Here is a 17,839-nt window from a genome sequence, read left to right as displayed (position 1 = left end):
ACAATAATAACCCTCTATATATTATTCTTTTAATTAGATCCACTTAATTAAATTATGTTTTTCATCACTCAAGTTTGATCTTATTATTTTTTTGATGACTAAATTTTAATTTCTTTTTAATTTTATCTCTACCACTATTTTTTAAATTTTTTCTAGTTCAAAAAAAAGTCCCAAAACTCTCTTTTCATTTTGCGAAAATACTCTCAAAACTATTATTTTTCGAGTTTTAATCTAACTTTTTAGTTTCGTTTTTTTTGGGTGTTGTAGTATCTTCTTCTAAATTCAAATGGTAAAAGAAGGGAGAGAAAAAGACATGTAATATATCATGATTTCATATTATCGAACAATGAAGATTATAGATTAAAATTTTCCCCTAAATATTAGATTGAATTTCATAAATTTTAAATAGATTTAAAAAACTAAAGGGACATGGTAATAAGAGACAAAAAGATAATATTATCAAAATCTAAAGTGATCAAATAATAAAGTAGAAAAAAAATAAACAATAAATAATGTTCACGTTAGTAAAAAATAGTTTACACCAACGTAAAAAAACTTTGCATTATCATATATTTAATTTAACTTTCATTTGATCAAAATAATTCAAAAGATTTATTATATAGTTTTTTATGGTAAAGTAAGTTATATTCCATTAAAAAAGAATGCAGTCGAGGCTGCTACAAAACATCACAAACAATCATGTAAATGTGTCTAATTACATCCTCAGATCCATATATCTATGTCTGTACAGCTTGATTTTTATAGCCTCCATAAGCCTATTTACAATTACATCAACCGAATGAATCAAATTTCAATGATATCTATGGTTGCGTTCCTCCCAAATAAGGTAGCGAAACCCAGTCCACGCAAGCTTAAGGACACGAACTCTAAGGGTTTTTCCCTTGAGATTAGCCAGTAGCCAGTGAAGATGCTCAACCCAGGTGCATGCCACATATGAGAGACCACAAGCACTCAACACAGCTCTCCAAACACCCTTAGCATAAGAACAATCAATAAAAAGGTGGTCACGAGACTCCACTCCAGTACCACACAAGCCACATACATTATCAACAATCAACCCAAACCGAGCAAGCCTATCTTTTGTAGGCATCCTATCAAGGATGACCATCCATGAGATTAAAGAGAATTTGGGAATATGGCCAGGGAACCAGATTAACCTATGGCAGCTAATTTTCTCTCTGCTGTCACGAATGATGTCCCAAATCCACTTCCCTTTAATTAAATTCTAGTTAGCATAGGGATGGAACAATCTCCTAGCCTCTTCCCTCAACTTCAGCAAACTAAACCCAAGGACTTCGAACCCATAAAATTAGAGCAAAGAACAGAACTAGAAGACTGTGATTAGCCAAATCGAAGAAAAGTTCAGAAGCGAAGAAGAAAATCTGGAGACCCATTAGGCCAACTAATGTGCGTCCAGAGAATTTTCATTTCGCCCTCGAAATACATATATATCATTATAGAATACATATGTGACTTTAAATTTTATTTAGATTTATTATATAGTTAAAAATAAAATTGATTGATAAAATAAAAATATAATAAAAAATTAGCAATGATTGAGGTGACATGTTAATTTGATTTTTTTCTATCCCGTGCTTAATAGGAAAAATAATTTTCAACATTGTAGATGAATTTTAAAATTCTAATAATTATTTTATTAAAAAAATAATATTTCTGTAAACATGTTGCTGACATGGGAACAATGACAGGATCCAATTAAAAAAATATATAGAAGCTGATATTATTTTCAAATGGATCATATAATACTAACAGTAGGACTAGAAGTAGTAGATAAAAGGCTATGAAGTCTATAGGGTACCCATCCCTTAAAACAGGGAAAGAAGGGCCCAAAACTAACCCAAAAGTACCCTGTTTTTACTTTAGAGGAAGGGGACCATTGTTTTCACCCTTTGCCGATCACCATCACCTGCAAAAGCATAGGCAAATTATATAAGCTTATTCATAGGGTTTAGGGGCACCTTACTTCCTAGGTCTAGGAGGCGAGGGGACCATTCTATTTTACAATGAAGCCCAACAGATGGTAAATTAATTAATGTTAACTTAAATAGAATCATTTAAGTTTAATTAGTTTTTATTAAAGTGGATAATAGTTCGATTATTTAATATTTTTTAATTTCTTACTCATTCAAATTAATTGTATTACATATTTTAAAATTATTATTCTCATTTTAAATTAATCTTTAAACCTTCTAATTTTATATCAAAATTATGACTCGATCTAAGTTAATCTCAAAATTTTAAACGTTTGAAATTCGTTCTCAAAATTTAACTTTTATTTTAATTTAATCTTTAAAGTTTTGAACATTCCAATAGTATCTCTTCAAATTATTTAAAAGTGGGAACAAACAAAAGTTTAGGGACCAATATATAATGAGGGTCATAGTCTAGGGATGAATTTATAATGCTGAAAATTTCAATGATCAATTTATAATAAGATTCATAATCTAGGAATGAATTCAAAATATTTAAAATTTTGAAGATCATTTTAGAATAAAAGTTATAGTTTAGAGACATATAATGTAATTAATTCTGTATATTCTTTTAAATTTTAAAATAAAAATCAAATCAAAACAAAATCAAATTAAATTAAATTAAATATCAAACATAATCGAATCAGATTGTACAAATTTAATATGATTTATCATTCTCTGGAAATATTATTATTTTATCATAAATTTATTGTACAATAAATTAACTTAAATCTGAAAAATAGAGGAATTAAATTTTAGAAATAGAAATAATAGGACTGAATTCTAAAAGTAAAAAAAAAATAGAGACGTGAAAGAGAAATTAACCTTTTTAAAGGATTAATGCCCAAATTATATATTTTGTGTCAAATAAGTGTTTACATTATTTTTAGTCCATTCAGGCGCCTAACGTTATAAACGTTAGCACTTGAGGTGTTTGGGCCGTCAACGGCGTTGGTTTCTCCCGTTAAGTGACATGTATCACAACATAAAAATTTTGAAATTTATTTTTAAAAAATATTATTATATTTATAAAAAAATCTAACTTTTCTTATATTATAAAATATCCCAAAATAAAAAATCCTAATATTAACCCATCATTGTCTTCCTCTTTGGCCACGATCATCGCCGCCGACGTAATCCTTTGCTGCCGCAGTTGTTGTCGATTCACCATCGGAATCTAATTTTCATCCTAGGGTTCGCGAAATTTAAATCGTCGATTTGTCGTCGATCGGTCGTCAAATGATCATGATTTCATAGGAGTTTTGGTCGTTAATGGAGGAGAGATCGGGTGAAGCTTCTTCGACGGCAAAGGGCTATAGTCGGCGTGGGTTTAAGGGTTGAAATGAAAGTTTTCAAACTTTAGGTGTTATTTCGAAATTTATGTGTGTTTTTTAAAAAATATAATTTTATTTTTTAAATTTTATATAAAAAATTTAAATTATCAAGTTGTGACATGTGTCATTTAACTAAAAAAATTAATGTTGTTAATGGCCTGGACACTTAAAGTACTAATGTTTGTAACGTTAAACATCCTGTTAAAAAAATATAATCGGTTATTTGATAAAAAAAAGTATAGTTTAAAGACTTATTTGATCATTAAACCCTTTTTAAATGATACTAATAAACCCTACTGCTGCTTACTAATCTTCTAGGCTTCTCCACCTATAGCTTCGCTCCTAAATCGGCGGCAAGAGTTTCTTTTTACTCCTCTCCCACAACAATATTGTATCCACTATTTCTTATATTTCCACTTCTAATAAATTAAATAAATATTTTTTTAATTAAACTATGAAATAATTATAAAATAATATACATTCAATCCTTCCTAATAAATGGATCAAATGTTGAGATTTTATCACCAGACTTCCTGTACAAGACATGCACAAAATTCAAATACGATGTAATCAGAATATATAAAAAGACAATATAATAAAAATTAGTTTATAATAAATAAAAATGAAATATATAAGAGGGGGAATGATCATGAATGTGGCACAGGGCTCGAGGACTTTGATTACCCACCTCCTTTCCTTTTCATAAACAATTTGAAAAACAAAATAGAACTGGTAGTTTTGCGTTACATGGGATTTTGCTGGGCATGTGAACCCTACCATGCCCCTATGCGGCTACGCTCTCTAGGCCTACGTCCTACGCTCGCAGCTCTGCCGCCCACTATGGTTTCCATTTTTCAACTAGTATTTGTAGATCTGCGCTGTGATGCAATATCACCACACCACCTCCACTTTTACCCTCCTAATCTCCCCCCGGTCTCTCACTCAACGCGTGTCCTACACGCCTCAATATGAAAAAATAGAAGGGAGATGGAATGGAATAATGCAATGCATGGCAGGCAGACAGTTGCGTCGACCGCCGCTTTCTTTAATTGTTTGCCTCACTTCTTTTATTGAATATATGTTTTTTTTTTAATTTTTAATAATAATATTAACTTATAAATTGATATCGCATGTTTTAATTTTCAAATGAAATTAAGATATTGTAAGCGTTTTGATTTTTTTTTTTAATTTAAAAGAGGAAATAGATGGAGAGTAAAGACCACGGCGAGGAGGACGGGACACGGTGCTCGAGATTAATGATATTTAACATGCTCACCCACTTGATGAAAAAGTTTAAAACGCTGAGAATAATATGATTAAAATGATATTTTTCTTAAAAAATCGTTTATTTATTTTAAATTTAATAAAAACAATATGTTTCTGTCTCTTTATAGATGAATAATACTCTACTTCAAATTATTACTCAAAAATATAACTAAAATGAAAAATCGATTGAGGGGGGGAACATACTAAACCCTAAATGCCTTATCATAATGCAATACTGAAAATATAGATGGTAAAAGAAATTATATTTGACATCTTCTTATTTGATTCAATTAGATAATGTTTAGTTTTAAATTAGTTTGAATTAATAATTTTGGTCAAATGAAATTCATGTTTAGGAAGGAACTATCTCGTATTGAAATAACTATAAAAATATTTTTATGTATTTATATATTATTAATTATTTTTTTGGTAAATATATTATTAATTATATTTTGATAAAAGTTCAAGTAAAAAGACTATTTGATTTTTTATATATATAAAAGCTATATAAGGCGTTTTTTTCAGAAAAATCATCGGTGAGCGGTATATTTATCGATCTAATACCGGTCAGATTATATTTTTCGATCTAACACCCGTAACAGTAAAGCGCGCTCCCTTCTCTGCGCTATATGCTGATTTGGCACCACGTGAGGTATAACGCGCCCCTGTACCGCGCTATACGCTGACATGACTTATACGTAAGAATATAGCGCGGCCCTTGATCCGTGCTATATCTGTTTATCTGACACGTGGGGTATAACGCGATACAGGGGGCGCGCTATACCTTTAATTACCCCACAATCCTCCCTATAAATACCCCATCCTCTATTACTTTCATCACACCATATTATCTCAAATTCTCTCAAAACTCTCTTTATTTAAGGTATATTTTATAATATTTTTTATTTAATTTATTTAAACATTTTACTTTATTTAATATTTTACTAATATTTTTTTTGCAGATATATAATGAATGACAATCTACTTCGCTTGGATGGAAATCTTATATCTCTACACTTTGCTAATACGGTAACATTTTAACGTTTTAATTTAATTTAAATTATTTGTAATAATTTTTTGATTTATTTAATACATGATTATTAGATTAAGAATTAATTTGTGTAATTATTTAATTTTAGGAGAAGGACCGTGACGGAATTACCAGAATTATTACTCGTTGAAGGAATTGTTGTATTAATTTATAAGTTGAGAGGAGAGGTGTGAGGAGATGTAAGAAACTTAACCGGGAGTGAAGGGTATTTATAACCATATAAGGCGCGGTACCTGCACCGCGTTATATGTAATTATTCAGATAAAAAGTATAGCGCGGACCAGAATCCGCGCTAAATATAATTCATACCCAGGTATAACGCTGAGCAAGAGCATCACTATACCCCTACGTGGCGTATAGCGCGGATCAAGGGCGCGCTATATCTACATGTAAACCATGTCAGCATATGACGCGGTACAGGGGGCGCGTTATACCCCACGTAGCACTAAATCAACATATAACGCAGGATAGAGAGCGCGTTTTACTACTACGAATGTTAAATCAAAAAATATAATTTGATTAGTGTTGGATCTATAAATATACCGGTCACCAATAATTTTTCGAGAAAAAACGCCGCTATATAAATAGTTTGGGCTTTTTTATTGTTATCCAAGTTAAATGGAAGCGTAGCAGCAAAAGGTCAGCAGTGTAAGAGCTTGCGGCTAAATTTTACTTTTTTTTTTCTTACTCTTCATGTATCAAAATAACAGACTTTTCTTCTATCTTCATCTGCTTTTTCCCTAATAAAACTCAAAGCAACTCTCCCTCTCAGAAAGGCAAGAAGAAAAGAAGAAAAGAAGAAAAGAAGAAAAGAAGAAAAGAAGAAGAAGAGATCTAAAGCTGCACCAACCTCTCTTTATATGCTAAAAACCTTCTCTTTTCTTCTATCTTCATCTGCTTTAGTTTCAGAGATTTCGACTGACCCCACACACATATAAACATCCACATATATATATTTATATATATATATATATATGTTTGATGTTTGTGAAGATTGAGTTTTTAGCTACTGAAGGAGATATCTTTATTTATGTAATAGTTTTGTTGTTATCATCGTCATTGTGGCTACCACAAGAAGGCAACTGCTGTCGGACTCTGGAGGAGCCTTTGCAGATTGGGCGACTTCATCGTCCGCAGCAATCCGAGCTGGTCCCGATGACCTTTCCCTTGGCTTCAATGCTAATGCCGCCGCCGTTCCCCCTGGATCCACCAACACTCAATGGCCACCCTCAGCTCGTTCTGTCAACTACGGGCTTCCCCCTGAAATGGGGATGGTCGGTCTCCGGGATTTCGTCGTTGTTGCCCCGGCGTCGTTTAATCACCACCACCATCATCATCACCACCACCATACTCAAGATCCCATCATGTCGAACGACCAAATCAGCGGTCCGAATGCTTCGACCGCTCTTGGTGTCGGCGTTGGCGTTTTCCCGCTTCTTACAGCGGCTCCATGTTTAGCTCCGCTAAATGTGGACGACCCTGATTTGTTCAATAACAATGGTCGTAGCAAGTTCAGTGGGATGCAGCTATGGCAGAATCAAAATTCTTCCCCTCACGACTATCTTAAGAAACCATCTTCGTTCCCCGACAACAATAATCTGATACAAAGCAGTGGCGGCGGCGGGATTGGAGGTGATGCAAGTGGCGGTTCGGGTTCAAGCTCGACGACCACGTGTCAAGATTGCGGGAACCAATCTAAGAAAGGCTGTTCCCATAGGAGATGTCGAACATGTTGTAAAAGTCGAGGTTTTGATTGCCCTACTCACGTGAAGAGCACGTGGGTGCCTGCTGCTAGGAGAAGAGAACGGCAGCTCATGGCGGCTTCCGCCACCATCGCCGGTGCTGGCTCATCGGGGTCGACTTCCGGTGCCAAGAAACCGAGGCTCATAGCTTCGCAGAACACTACTACTTCCTATACATCGACTTCAAACACTACTAGAAGTCTCGACACTAGCTCAAGTAACCAAGGTTAGCTTCAATATATATGTGTATATATATATTTGTTTTTTGCTAGGATTTTGCTGCTGGAGTTAATATTTGCATATGCAGGCTTCAAAGAGGCACTCCCGGGGCAAGTACATGCGCCGGCGGTATTCAAGTGTGTTCGAGTGACAGCGGTGGAGGATGGTGACGATGAGTTTGCATATCAAGCAGTTGTTAAGATTGGTGGACGTGTGTTCAAAGGGTTTCTTTATGACCAAGGAGTTGAAGGAAGAGATGTGTTCCCTAATATGTCTGAATTGAATTTAGGTGGTGGTGCAGGCAGCCGTGGTAATGGGGGTGATGGTTGTGGGGGTGGTGCAAGAAGTGGTGGGTCGTCGTCTCCGGTTCTCGATCCTTCTGAAGTTTATGCAGCCACCGGAGGCTGCTTGCTTGTTGGTTCAAGTTATGGTAATCCAATAAACTAAGATTCCATCTTAGTAGTGTATTGGTTGTTAATATAAATGTTAGCAATGTAGCCTAATTCTGCTTTTGTAGACTTAATTATCCTTATTATATATATATTCATTTATTTTGTTTTTCAACTGTTTTGGGGCTTTGAATTTTCTTATTTTCAATGCCTAATTGTCTTTTAAATTTGTTGTATATCCTTATGTATGTTGAGGCCTCTAAAATTCTTAGAAAATTTGAGTACTAGAATCCGACATTTTCACTGTCAAACCCATTATGGCTAAATTTACAATACGTTGATCAGCTCTTCTACCTATCAACTTATAAATAATCATTTTCACCTTAGGTTTGATACCAATATTAAGAGATATATAAACTATCATGCAAGAATGAAGATTGAGGAACTCTCTTTCTATTTGAATCTCTTTGTCAGCCTCTACCAATATTCATCATATCCCTTGTATCGGCTGTGCCCTATTTGCTTTAGAGAACTACGGGCCACGACTTTTCGTCTAAACTAGAAAGATTAAACCGTCAAAAGTCACCAAAACCTTATTCCTGTCATCAACAAAATTGCACTTAGAGGATCATAGAAAGATAAAGGTGAGCATAAGAGATCCTACACTGATAGAGGTATACGGATGTTATTGAAACCGTTGCCTTTGTTTTGCTTTTTTTTGTTCACAAGTGTTTTATTTGCAAAAGTGAAATGTATGGTGTGTAAGTGGTTTTCACCGTTAGAAGAGTTTGTGCTATGGACCCTAGCTTTACTTAATGCATATTCGGGAGCAAGCCCTGTTGATGATGGCTGTCTTGGATCGAAGGACGAATTTCTCGCAGCGATCATAGTGAGGTCTATAACATTGTATTGCACCAGCTTTCTGTCCTGCTGGTTTAGTTTCCGGCTTATAATGCACCCGAAGCAAATGCAAAATTCATGTGCATTACATGGCCGGCCTACTTTGCCGGTGCGGGATTCCTTCAATGTGGACAAAGCCTTCAATTGCATGCATTCGTGAGTGCTTGCTGTACTTGCTTGAATTCTGCACCCACTGCCCCACCTATCCTAGGAGACATCGGTTCCGAACCTGCACGGATTATAGGTCTTGTGAACTGAAACTTCTAATCTATATCGCTGCTTCTGCATCTAGATCATGTAATGTTTTGTCATTATCTGGTTTAGGGTATAGCTTTTATACATTGTCAGTGTATTAGATAGCGAAAAACGAAGGTTTTCTCATCGGCTATAGGTTGAAGATGAGTAATGCATTCCATTGTTTCGTATAATCTTGCATTTGTGACAAGTTCTTCACTGCGGATGAGGCATTCAGAAGCTATTGTGCTACATTAATTAATGCTTAAATTGCAAATTGAAGGACCAAATTAAATCTTTACCAAACCATGAAAGACCAGTACTGTAATTTCCCAATTTTTTCCATTTCTTTCCCTTCCTCTTTTCTCGGAACCATTGTTGTAACCCCATAATCCGATTGATTACCTCTGTGCCGGTCCAAAACCGGTAACTGTTCATCGCTGCTTTGGCCATCGCACGATTATGGTTGCTGTTGTGATCAGCCGAGGGCTCACCAAGGTTACTGCTGCTTGGCTCACCAAGCCCGTTCCTGATTGGGGTTGATTGAGTGATGAACCAATTGGGCTCGATTTAGCCGGATTTACTGTTTCATTGGACCAACCAATATGAAAAATTATTAAATAAATATGACTCATCGTGTTATCGTAGTCTCAAATTCTCAATCCATAAAATCTATTAATCTTGATGTAAGTTTCAAGTAACTAATCGGTCTTTATTTATATATAATAAAGAAGTGAATACTCATCCTAAAAAAATAAAATAAATGATCTTATTAACTAAAATCACGAATGATACGATAAACTATGTCCTTCTAATAATTTTTCAACTGATACATAATTTAAGCATGTGCCCCTTCTATTTATAACGTAGGTTCATCTCTGTCCAACACGCATCAAATATCCGACGGACAAGATATTTTGCATTCATCTAATCACCATGCATTAATTTAAAAACTATTATTAAATAATAATATACAAATTAAATATAAAATCAAAATTTAAATTTAAATTGTAAGATAATAACTCAATTTTTTCTTAAAAAAACGTAAGATTAAAAATTAAAATGTATTTTTTTTGAAAATAAGGTCTGATATAATAAATAAAAAGATGTTGATCTTCCGAGTTGGGGGCTGAGATTCTCTGGGTGCACGTTAGCGGGCCTAACGGAAAATGAGATTCCCGTCGTTTCTCCGGTGATTTCAATTGACTTCCCTTCTGATTTCCTTTCATGTCTTTCTTCTTTCTTGATAGCGTATTTTCACCCCTTCAATGGACTGGAGGAAACTGTTTGGGTGTTCAACAGGGCAACAACTAGAGTACTTTCCCCCAAAATCGCGAGAAGGGATCCCTTCAATTCAACCTCCTCCTGAGGTCTTTGATGCCGGTATTGCTGAATGCAAACTTTCCTTGGTTGGGCAATTTCTTGGAGCTGCCTGAATTTTATTTCTATGCAAAAGATTGTCGACAATCTTTGGAAAAAGACACTGCAAGGAGCTCATGTTAAGGTTAGTCTAGCTGGAAACAACCTCTACATTTTTTCTTTCAATTCCGAATTAGCTAGAGATTGGGTTCCGGAAAACGGTCCTTGGCATATTCTGAACAAACCTTTGATCCTCAGAAAATGGGAACCAAATCTAAAAAGGCTCTATTTTGATTTATCGAGAATCCTAATCTGGGTTCATTATATAACATACCTCTAGAACTTTTTTCAAGAGTTGGTTTAAGTTACATTGCAAGTGCTATAGGAGTTACATTATCCATGGATTCAATTACTGCCTCCAAATCAAGACTTGAATTTGCAAAAATTTATGTTGAAATTGGGGTGAACAAGGAGATCCCTAAGTTTGTGGATGTTATCCTTAGCAATGAGAAAGCAACATCAATTACTGTTGAAGTGCCCTGGTTACCCCCTCGTTGTAGAAAATGCAAAATCTTTGGGCATAACGAGAAAGGATGCTTTGAACAATCTATTACTGTCCGAGAAACTTTGTAAGTTTGGAGAAAAAAGGGAGAAAATTCTACTACCTTACACGCCGAAACTGTTGGAGGTATTGAATTAATGCAGGAACCGGGTTCACATGCTGCCAATGTCAATGATGTAAATCAAAATATGCAAAAGGAAATTAATGCAAAAACAGACCGACTGCAAATGCAAAATGAACTGAAAGTTGCTATTGCAACGTGTAGTCAAATAAATTTGGACTCTTCTTCATCAATGGAAGGAGCCAATTACGCTGTCCACCCAACAAATTTCAACGATTCAACAGTTGAAGAAGAGCTGACAACCACCGAACCTAATGTTTCAACCGAATATATAATTGCTAATCCTTCAATTCCCAAACGTGGCAGAGGAATGCCAGCTAAGGACAAATTGAAAGTAGCTTTCACTGGATCCAAAAACAGATTTGATGTCCTTAATCTAGTGGATGAAAATCCTCCAACAATAGAAGATAAAGGTAGGAAAATTCGTTCAGCTTCTCTAGGTGTAGCAGATTTGGTTAATGACCTCAAATCAAAAAAGGAATTTCACATAGACAAAGCAAACAGTCCAACATATCGTGGTAATGGGGTGAAATGGGCCCTCATTCTCCATGATTATTAGCTTCTAGAATATTAGAGGATTAAATAATCCTCTAAAACAAAGAAAAGTCATGCAAAGGGCTATTCAAAATAAAGTCGTCATTCTTTACTCGAGACTCGTGTCAAATTGGAGAAATCAACGGAAATTTTCAATTCCAAATTTACATAATGGAATTCCTATTCAAATTACGAATTTGCTTCAAATGGGAGGATCTGAATTCTTTGTAAAAAAGGCTTAGACATCTCTCTTTGTCACACTACAACACAATCCATTATTATCAGCAACTCTTTTAAGGGTGACCCACTGATAATTACAACTATTTACGCCAGTAATGATGGTATAACTAGAAGACAACTATGGCAACATTTACGCAAATTGAAAACACATTTTGGTTCATTACCATGGATATTACGAGGAGACTACAACGTTATCTTGCATTCGAAGGAAAGTTCAGCCTACGAGCTTACGGGTCCACTACTAACCACATACATGAAGGACATCCAAGATTTCATTCAAGATCTACATCTTTATGACCACACTTTCTTTGGTCCTTCATACACCTGGAGCAACAAACAACACCAATCTTTCCTTGCAAAGAAGCTTGATAGGGTGCTTATCAATCCAATATGTGTACACACTTTCCATAACTCATTTTTGGAATTCTTTTCACCTGGAGCATCAGATCATTGTATGGCTCTGGTTTGGATCAATAGAGAGGCTCAAGCAAATCGACCAAAACCTTTCAAAATTTTCAACTTTTGGACACTTCATCCAAATTTCTTAAATGAAGTTCAACAGTCAAGACAACTAACTATTCAAGGAAACCCGATGAAGATTCTTTTCCAGAAGCTTAAACGTCTAAAAGCATGCCTCAAGATCATAAACAAAGAATGTTACAGTGACATCTCCGCTCGTGTGCGTCAAAAGAGAAGCGAGCTTGAACAACTTCAACTCTCCACTCTAATAGGAGAACACACTATTGAAAAAGAGTTGATGTTACAGAATGAGCTTTTGTCTCTGGAAGAAGTAGAGGGCATGTATTAAAAACAAAAGACCAAAGTCAAATGGCTAAAAGAGGGTGACAAATGCAAAAAATTCTTCCATTATATTATTTCAGGTAAAACCAAAAGGGACACTATCCGAATTCTTGTCAATGACCAAGGTAGAAGGCTTGAATCCTTTGATGAAATAGCTTCTGAAGTGACTGAATTTTACTCAAGTCTTTTAGGTAATGCTGATCCCGGCCTTTAAAAACTGTGAGCCTAATCTTTTGAAAGATCTGTTACAATTTAATTTGCCTATAGATGTTTCTTCTAACATTGTAAATGAAGTAACTGATGAAGAGATCCAAGAAGCAATTTTCAACCAAAGAAACGACAAAGCACATGGCCCTGATGGATTCACACCTTACTTTTTCAAAAATCCTGGTCAGTGGTTGGAAAAGACGTAGTTAATGCTATTAAATACTTATTTCATCATTCTAGCTTTCAATGCTACTACCATTGCCTTGGTTCCAAAGGTTCCTAATCCCAACAAGGTTAGAGATTTTCGGCCAATATCTTGTTGCTCTGTCATATACAAGACAATTACGAAGATCCTAGTCAAAAGGTTGACTACCCTACTTCCAGGGATAATTTCTCTCAATCAATTAGCTTTTGTAAAAGGAAGAAATATTGTTGATAACACATTCCTTGCCCAAGAACTGGTGAGAGGATATTGAAGGAAAGTTATATCTCCTAGACGTGCCTTGAAAATTGACTTACAAAAGGCTTTTGACACTTTACACTGGGGTTTCATTTCTACTATGCTTAAAGGTTTATAACTTCCTAATACTTTCATTGGTTGGATTGAAACCTGCTTTACAGAAGCAAGATACTCCGTTTCTTTCAATGGAAGCTTGATAGGCTTCTTCAAGGGTGCAAGGGGAATAAGACAAGGTGACCCTCTTTCTCCTATCTTATTTGTTCTTGCAATGAATATGCTCTCTAGAATCCTTAACATGGCTGCTACGAAAGGCTTGTTCGGATACCATCCTAAATGTAAGAAGATCGACCTCACTCACATTTCTTTTGCAGATGATCTACTTATCTTCTGCAAAGGAAATATTGAATATGTTTGTGGAGTCATCAATGTCTTGGACCAATTCTATGAAATGTCTGCTCTAAAACTTAATGCAACCAAATGTGAACTTTATTATGCTGGAATAACTTTAGAAATCTCGAGCATATTTTACAATCCACGGGATTCAAACACGGCAGCTTACCAGTGAGATACTTAGTGGTTCCTTTAGTCACAAGGAAACTCACTGAAAAGGACTGTGTGGTTCTTATTGAAAAGATCAACTCAAAACTATATCACTGGTCGGGGAAATACTTGAGCTTCGCCGGCAGGTTAGAACTTATCAGAGTTGTCCTCTTCAGTATTGCAAAATTTTGGTATAGACAGTTAATTATACCTTAGACTATTATTAAAAGGATTAAACAACTTTGCTCTAGATTTTTCTGGAAAGGTACTGATAAGGTCTCCACTGGAGCCAGAGTTAGCGAGTAGAAAATCTGCTTAGCGAAATCTGAAGGAGGACTCGGATTAAAAGATATTAAAACATGGAACAATGCATGCATGATACATCTTATCAGGAACATCCTTGCGGGAGAGGGATCACTGTGGGTAGCTTGGATCCATAGCTACGTTATTAAAGACGCAGGCTTTCTGTTAGTGGAAGATATCTAGCTGGTGTATCATACGCCTACTAAAACTAATAGCAGTTGCTATCCCTATTTTATCTACATGAGCAAAGAAGACAAAAGACTTCTAGAAAAAACTACAGGTAAAAGAAGATAAAGTCTCATGGCACAAATTGATATGGGTTCCTCTTCACGTCCCCAAACAAAACATGATTACATGGATGACAATTTGGATAGACTCCCAACTAGGGAGAGGCTACTGAGAATGAGAATCATTACCGACGATTCGTGTATAATTTGTAATGAAGCTACGAAGACTAGGGACCACCTGTTTAGTGAGTGCTCTATGGAAATTTCCTTATGGAAGGCTATTCTGAATAACTTCGGCTTAAGCACTCCTACTTTACCATGTGTGAGCATGTTAGACTGGGCCAGTGGTTCTTAGAGAGGTAAGTCACTCATCACCACTATCCTCAAACTTGCTTGGTGAGCTTTAACCTATTCCATATGGGAGGAAAGAAACAAAAGATTGTACCAAGGAAACAAAAGAAGTGAGAAAGAAATTATGAGTTCCATTCATGAGATTGTAGGTATTCAATTAAGAGAAAGGAATATAAATAGATTAGATAGTATACAAAATAATCTTTGTAATCGTTGGGGTGTTGACCATCCTTTTTATTGTAAGTAGTTGTTCTTTATCCCATTGATGGGATATCTTATATAGCAGAACTGCATCTTTGTAATAAAATTAAAATTATAAAAAAAGCAACCCATTTGTCTCACAAAACAGTAAAAACAAAAAGCACAAGAAACTGAAACCAAAATAAAAGTAACGCAAAAAATAAAAAAACAAAACAAAAAACTTCTGGCCTTCCACCTCATTGCTGTGAAAACAGATTTGAGAAATTGAAACGCTCAGTGCAAGGAAAATCTGATAGAGCTCTCAACACCTCTGTACTCTGCTCGAAAAAAGATTAATGGAGATCAACACATCTTCTATCTTCATCGACTTGCGACTCACATAGGTAGGAGCTTTCTCTACCCAGAAATAATCTCTATCATTTGTACCCTGATCAGCTGCCAAATAGTGAGTTGCTTTGTTTCCCTCTCTAGGAACGAAACTAAAACGACATTCAAGGAAGAATTTTGTCCGATTTCGCACCTTCCAAGTTATATCGTTTACCTCGGATAAATCAGGGTATTGTGAACGCAACTTTTCGGTTATTGTTCTTGAGTCACCTTCCACCACCACTTTTCGAAATCCCATCTCCACCGTGAACTGCGCTGTATAAACGACTGCCACTGCTTCCGCCATGAAAACTGAGGTAATATGATCCACCCTCCTTTTATATACTCCCAAAATAAGTCTTGTATGATCTCTAATAACAGCTTCTGACCACTTTTTTTGCTGTGTGCATGAAAAAATATGGCATCGAAATTAATTTTTACCATGGAGGCTGGCGGAGGTTGCCATGTAGTTGCCGTATGTGAAGGAGGTCCATATCACTCATCTGCTTCCCACTATGATATGCTTTGTTTCGCGCTAACCACAATGCCCAGACTGTTGTTATTATTTCTGCATGCTTAGATTTGGAATTATTATCAAGCACCCAACCAAACCATTCCAAGCAGTTTGTATCTGAAACATGATTCGACCATTGATAACCCAATCGTGACCACACCAAACTTGCCTGAGGACAGTCCCGAACAACGTGAACTCCAATCTCCACATAATGCACACACTTCGAGTACATATGATTATTGATAACACGTTTACTGTATAGGTTCTGTTTAGTAGGAACATAATTACAAGAGAGACGCCATACCTGTATCTGAATCTTCTTTTAACAAGAATTAGCCCAAATGTTCTTAAAAACGGCCTTGATCTGTTGTGGACAATTTGTCTCTCCAAAAAACAATCGATATCCAATGCGAATACTATACACTCAAGACTTTTCCCCACTCTAAACCCTTCAGTCAACTTGCTCGAAGCATGAAATTTGAATACCTTCAATTATCTTTGATTCCTCTTCGCTAAATATAGCTTCGACCAAAGTACTATTCCATTGTTGAGTAGTTGCATCAATTAACTCATTCACCCATACTACATTTTTATTATGGGCCTGATGAAACTTTCTTCGGAGGATAAACTGGGAGCCAAAAATCATTCCAAATTGAAATGGAGGAACCCGTGCCACCCTTCCAACGTAAGCCTTTCAAGAGAAGACCCTTTGCCGCTCAAATACTCCTCCAAACATACGACGGCGACGATCCAATCGCAGAGCTCAAGAAATCGCCCTCGCGACTCCGACGTTTGCTCGATAGGTAAGCAAACGCTCATTTCTTTCTTCTACCAATAATAGTGGGCAGCCCAAAGTACTTCTCCAGATTAGATTCATTCTCGACCTCAAGAACTCTGCAAACATCTCTTCGATTCTCCTCAATTGTGTTGGAGCTAAAGAAAATTCCAAATTTTTCAAAATTTATAAGTTACCCCGAACTCCCTCCATAGATAAGAAGTACGTCTTTGATTTTTCCCGCTACTCTAGCTGTGGCCTCACCAAAAATTAAGCAATCATCATCAAAAAGTAGATGGGAATGGAAGGGGCATACATATTTATACGTACTCCATGCAGTTCACCCCTCAAAATACCACGCCTCAACAAAGCAGATAAACCCTCGCTGCATAATAGGAATAAATAAGGACTAAGCGGATCTTCTTGTTGAACCTTTGCGGGACAAAAGATGTTCCAGCCAAGCCATTGACGTTCACCGAGTAAGAAACAATCGTGATACAACTCTTCAAATAGTTTATCCAAACAGATGAAAAGCCCATTTTCTCCATTACAACCGATATAAAATTTCACTCTACTCTGTCATAGGCTTTACTCGTGTCCAATTTAAGAGCAAAAAAAACCAATACGCCCTACTCTTCTATTTTGAAAAGAATTTAATAGATCATAGGCTGTTAGAATATTATCAGAAATTAACCGACCATGAAGAAGCACACTCTGAGCCTCATCAATACAAACATCTAATAAACTTTGCATTCTTTGAACCAACATATTGGACACGATCTTGTTTAGCAAATTACATAAGCTAATCGGCCAGAAGTGACTCAAATTCTTAGGGTTAGCTATCTTTGGAATGAGGACGATATATGTATGGTTAATTGAACTCATATCGAATTCGCTCCGCAAAAGACCAAGACTGAAATTAAATATTTCCTGCCCAATAACATGCTAAAAATGTTGATAAAAAACTGCACCTAAACCATCTTCTCCCGATGCTTTTAGCGGACAGACGGACTTTACTGCTCAGATAACATCTTCATTTGTGAAGTCTCTCTCAAGAGAAGCATTCATATCCTCGGTAACACAAGCTTCGACCCCTTCGATGATCCTTTGATACACCTGCGTAAACGTGGT

The 17,839-nt window shown here is 35.9% G+C and overlaps 4 protein-coding genes across 4 annotated transcripts; 2 read left to right on the top strand and 2 right to left on the bottom strand.

Moving 5' to 3' along the window:
- Positions 1-811: 811 nt before the first annotated feature.
- LOC120124425 lies at positions 812-3,183 on the bottom strand. Its single transcript, XM_039143106.1, has 2 exons — positions 3,104-3,183; positions 812-1,112 (listed from the first exon to the last, which is right to left on the bottom strand). Exons 1-2 carry the CDS (start codon positions 3,181-3,183, stop codon positions 812-814), a joined length of 381 nt encoding a protein of 126 aa, XP_038999037.1.
- Positions 3,184-6,306: 3,123 nt separating this feature from the next.
- Positions 6,307-8,236, top strand: LOC120124386 (protein LATERAL ROOT PRIMORDIUM 1-like). Its single transcript, XM_039143088.1, has 2 exons — positions 6,307-7,631; positions 7,713-8,236. The coding sequence occupies exons 1-2, from the start codon at positions 6,929-6,931 to the stop codon at positions 8,069-8,071; spliced, it is 1,062 nt and encodes a 353-aa protein (XP_038999019.1). The 5' UTR covers positions 6,307-6,928; the 3' UTR covers positions 8,072-8,236.
- Positions 8,237-12,216: 3,980 nt separating this feature from the next.
- On the top strand, positions 12,217-13,628 carry LOC120124424. The gene is made up of 5 exons (XM_039143105.1): positions 12,217-12,760; positions 12,845-12,955; positions 13,032-13,154; positions 13,212-13,432; positions 13,542-13,628. The coding sequence occupies exons 1-5, from the start codon at positions 12,217-12,219 to the stop codon at positions 13,626-13,628; spliced, it is 1,086 nt and encodes a 361-aa protein (XP_038999036.1).
- Positions 13,629-15,289: 1,661 nt separating this feature from the next.
- LOC120124423 lies at positions 15,290-16,165 on the bottom strand. Its single transcript, XM_039143104.1, has 3 exons — positions 15,861-16,165; positions 15,433-15,754; positions 15,290-15,370 (listed from the first exon to the last, which is right to left on the bottom strand). The coding sequence occupies exons 1-3, from the start codon at positions 16,163-16,165 to the stop codon at positions 15,290-15,292; spliced, it is 708 nt and encodes a 235-aa protein (XP_038999035.1).
- Between the last annotated feature and the right edge of the window lie 1,674 nt (positions 16,166-17,839).

The sequence above is a fragment of the Hibiscus syriacus genome, unplaced genomic scaffold (genome assembly GCF_006381635.1).
Source record: "Hibiscus syriacus cultivar Baekdansim isolate YM2019G1 unplaced genomic scaffold, ASM638163v2 tig00110418_pilon, whole genome shotgun sequence".
NCBI lineage: Eukaryota > Viridiplantae > Streptophyta > Magnoliopsida > Malvales > Malvaceae > Hibiscus > Hibiscus syriacus.
This window is presented reverse-complemented; position numbering and strand designations above follow the sequence as displayed.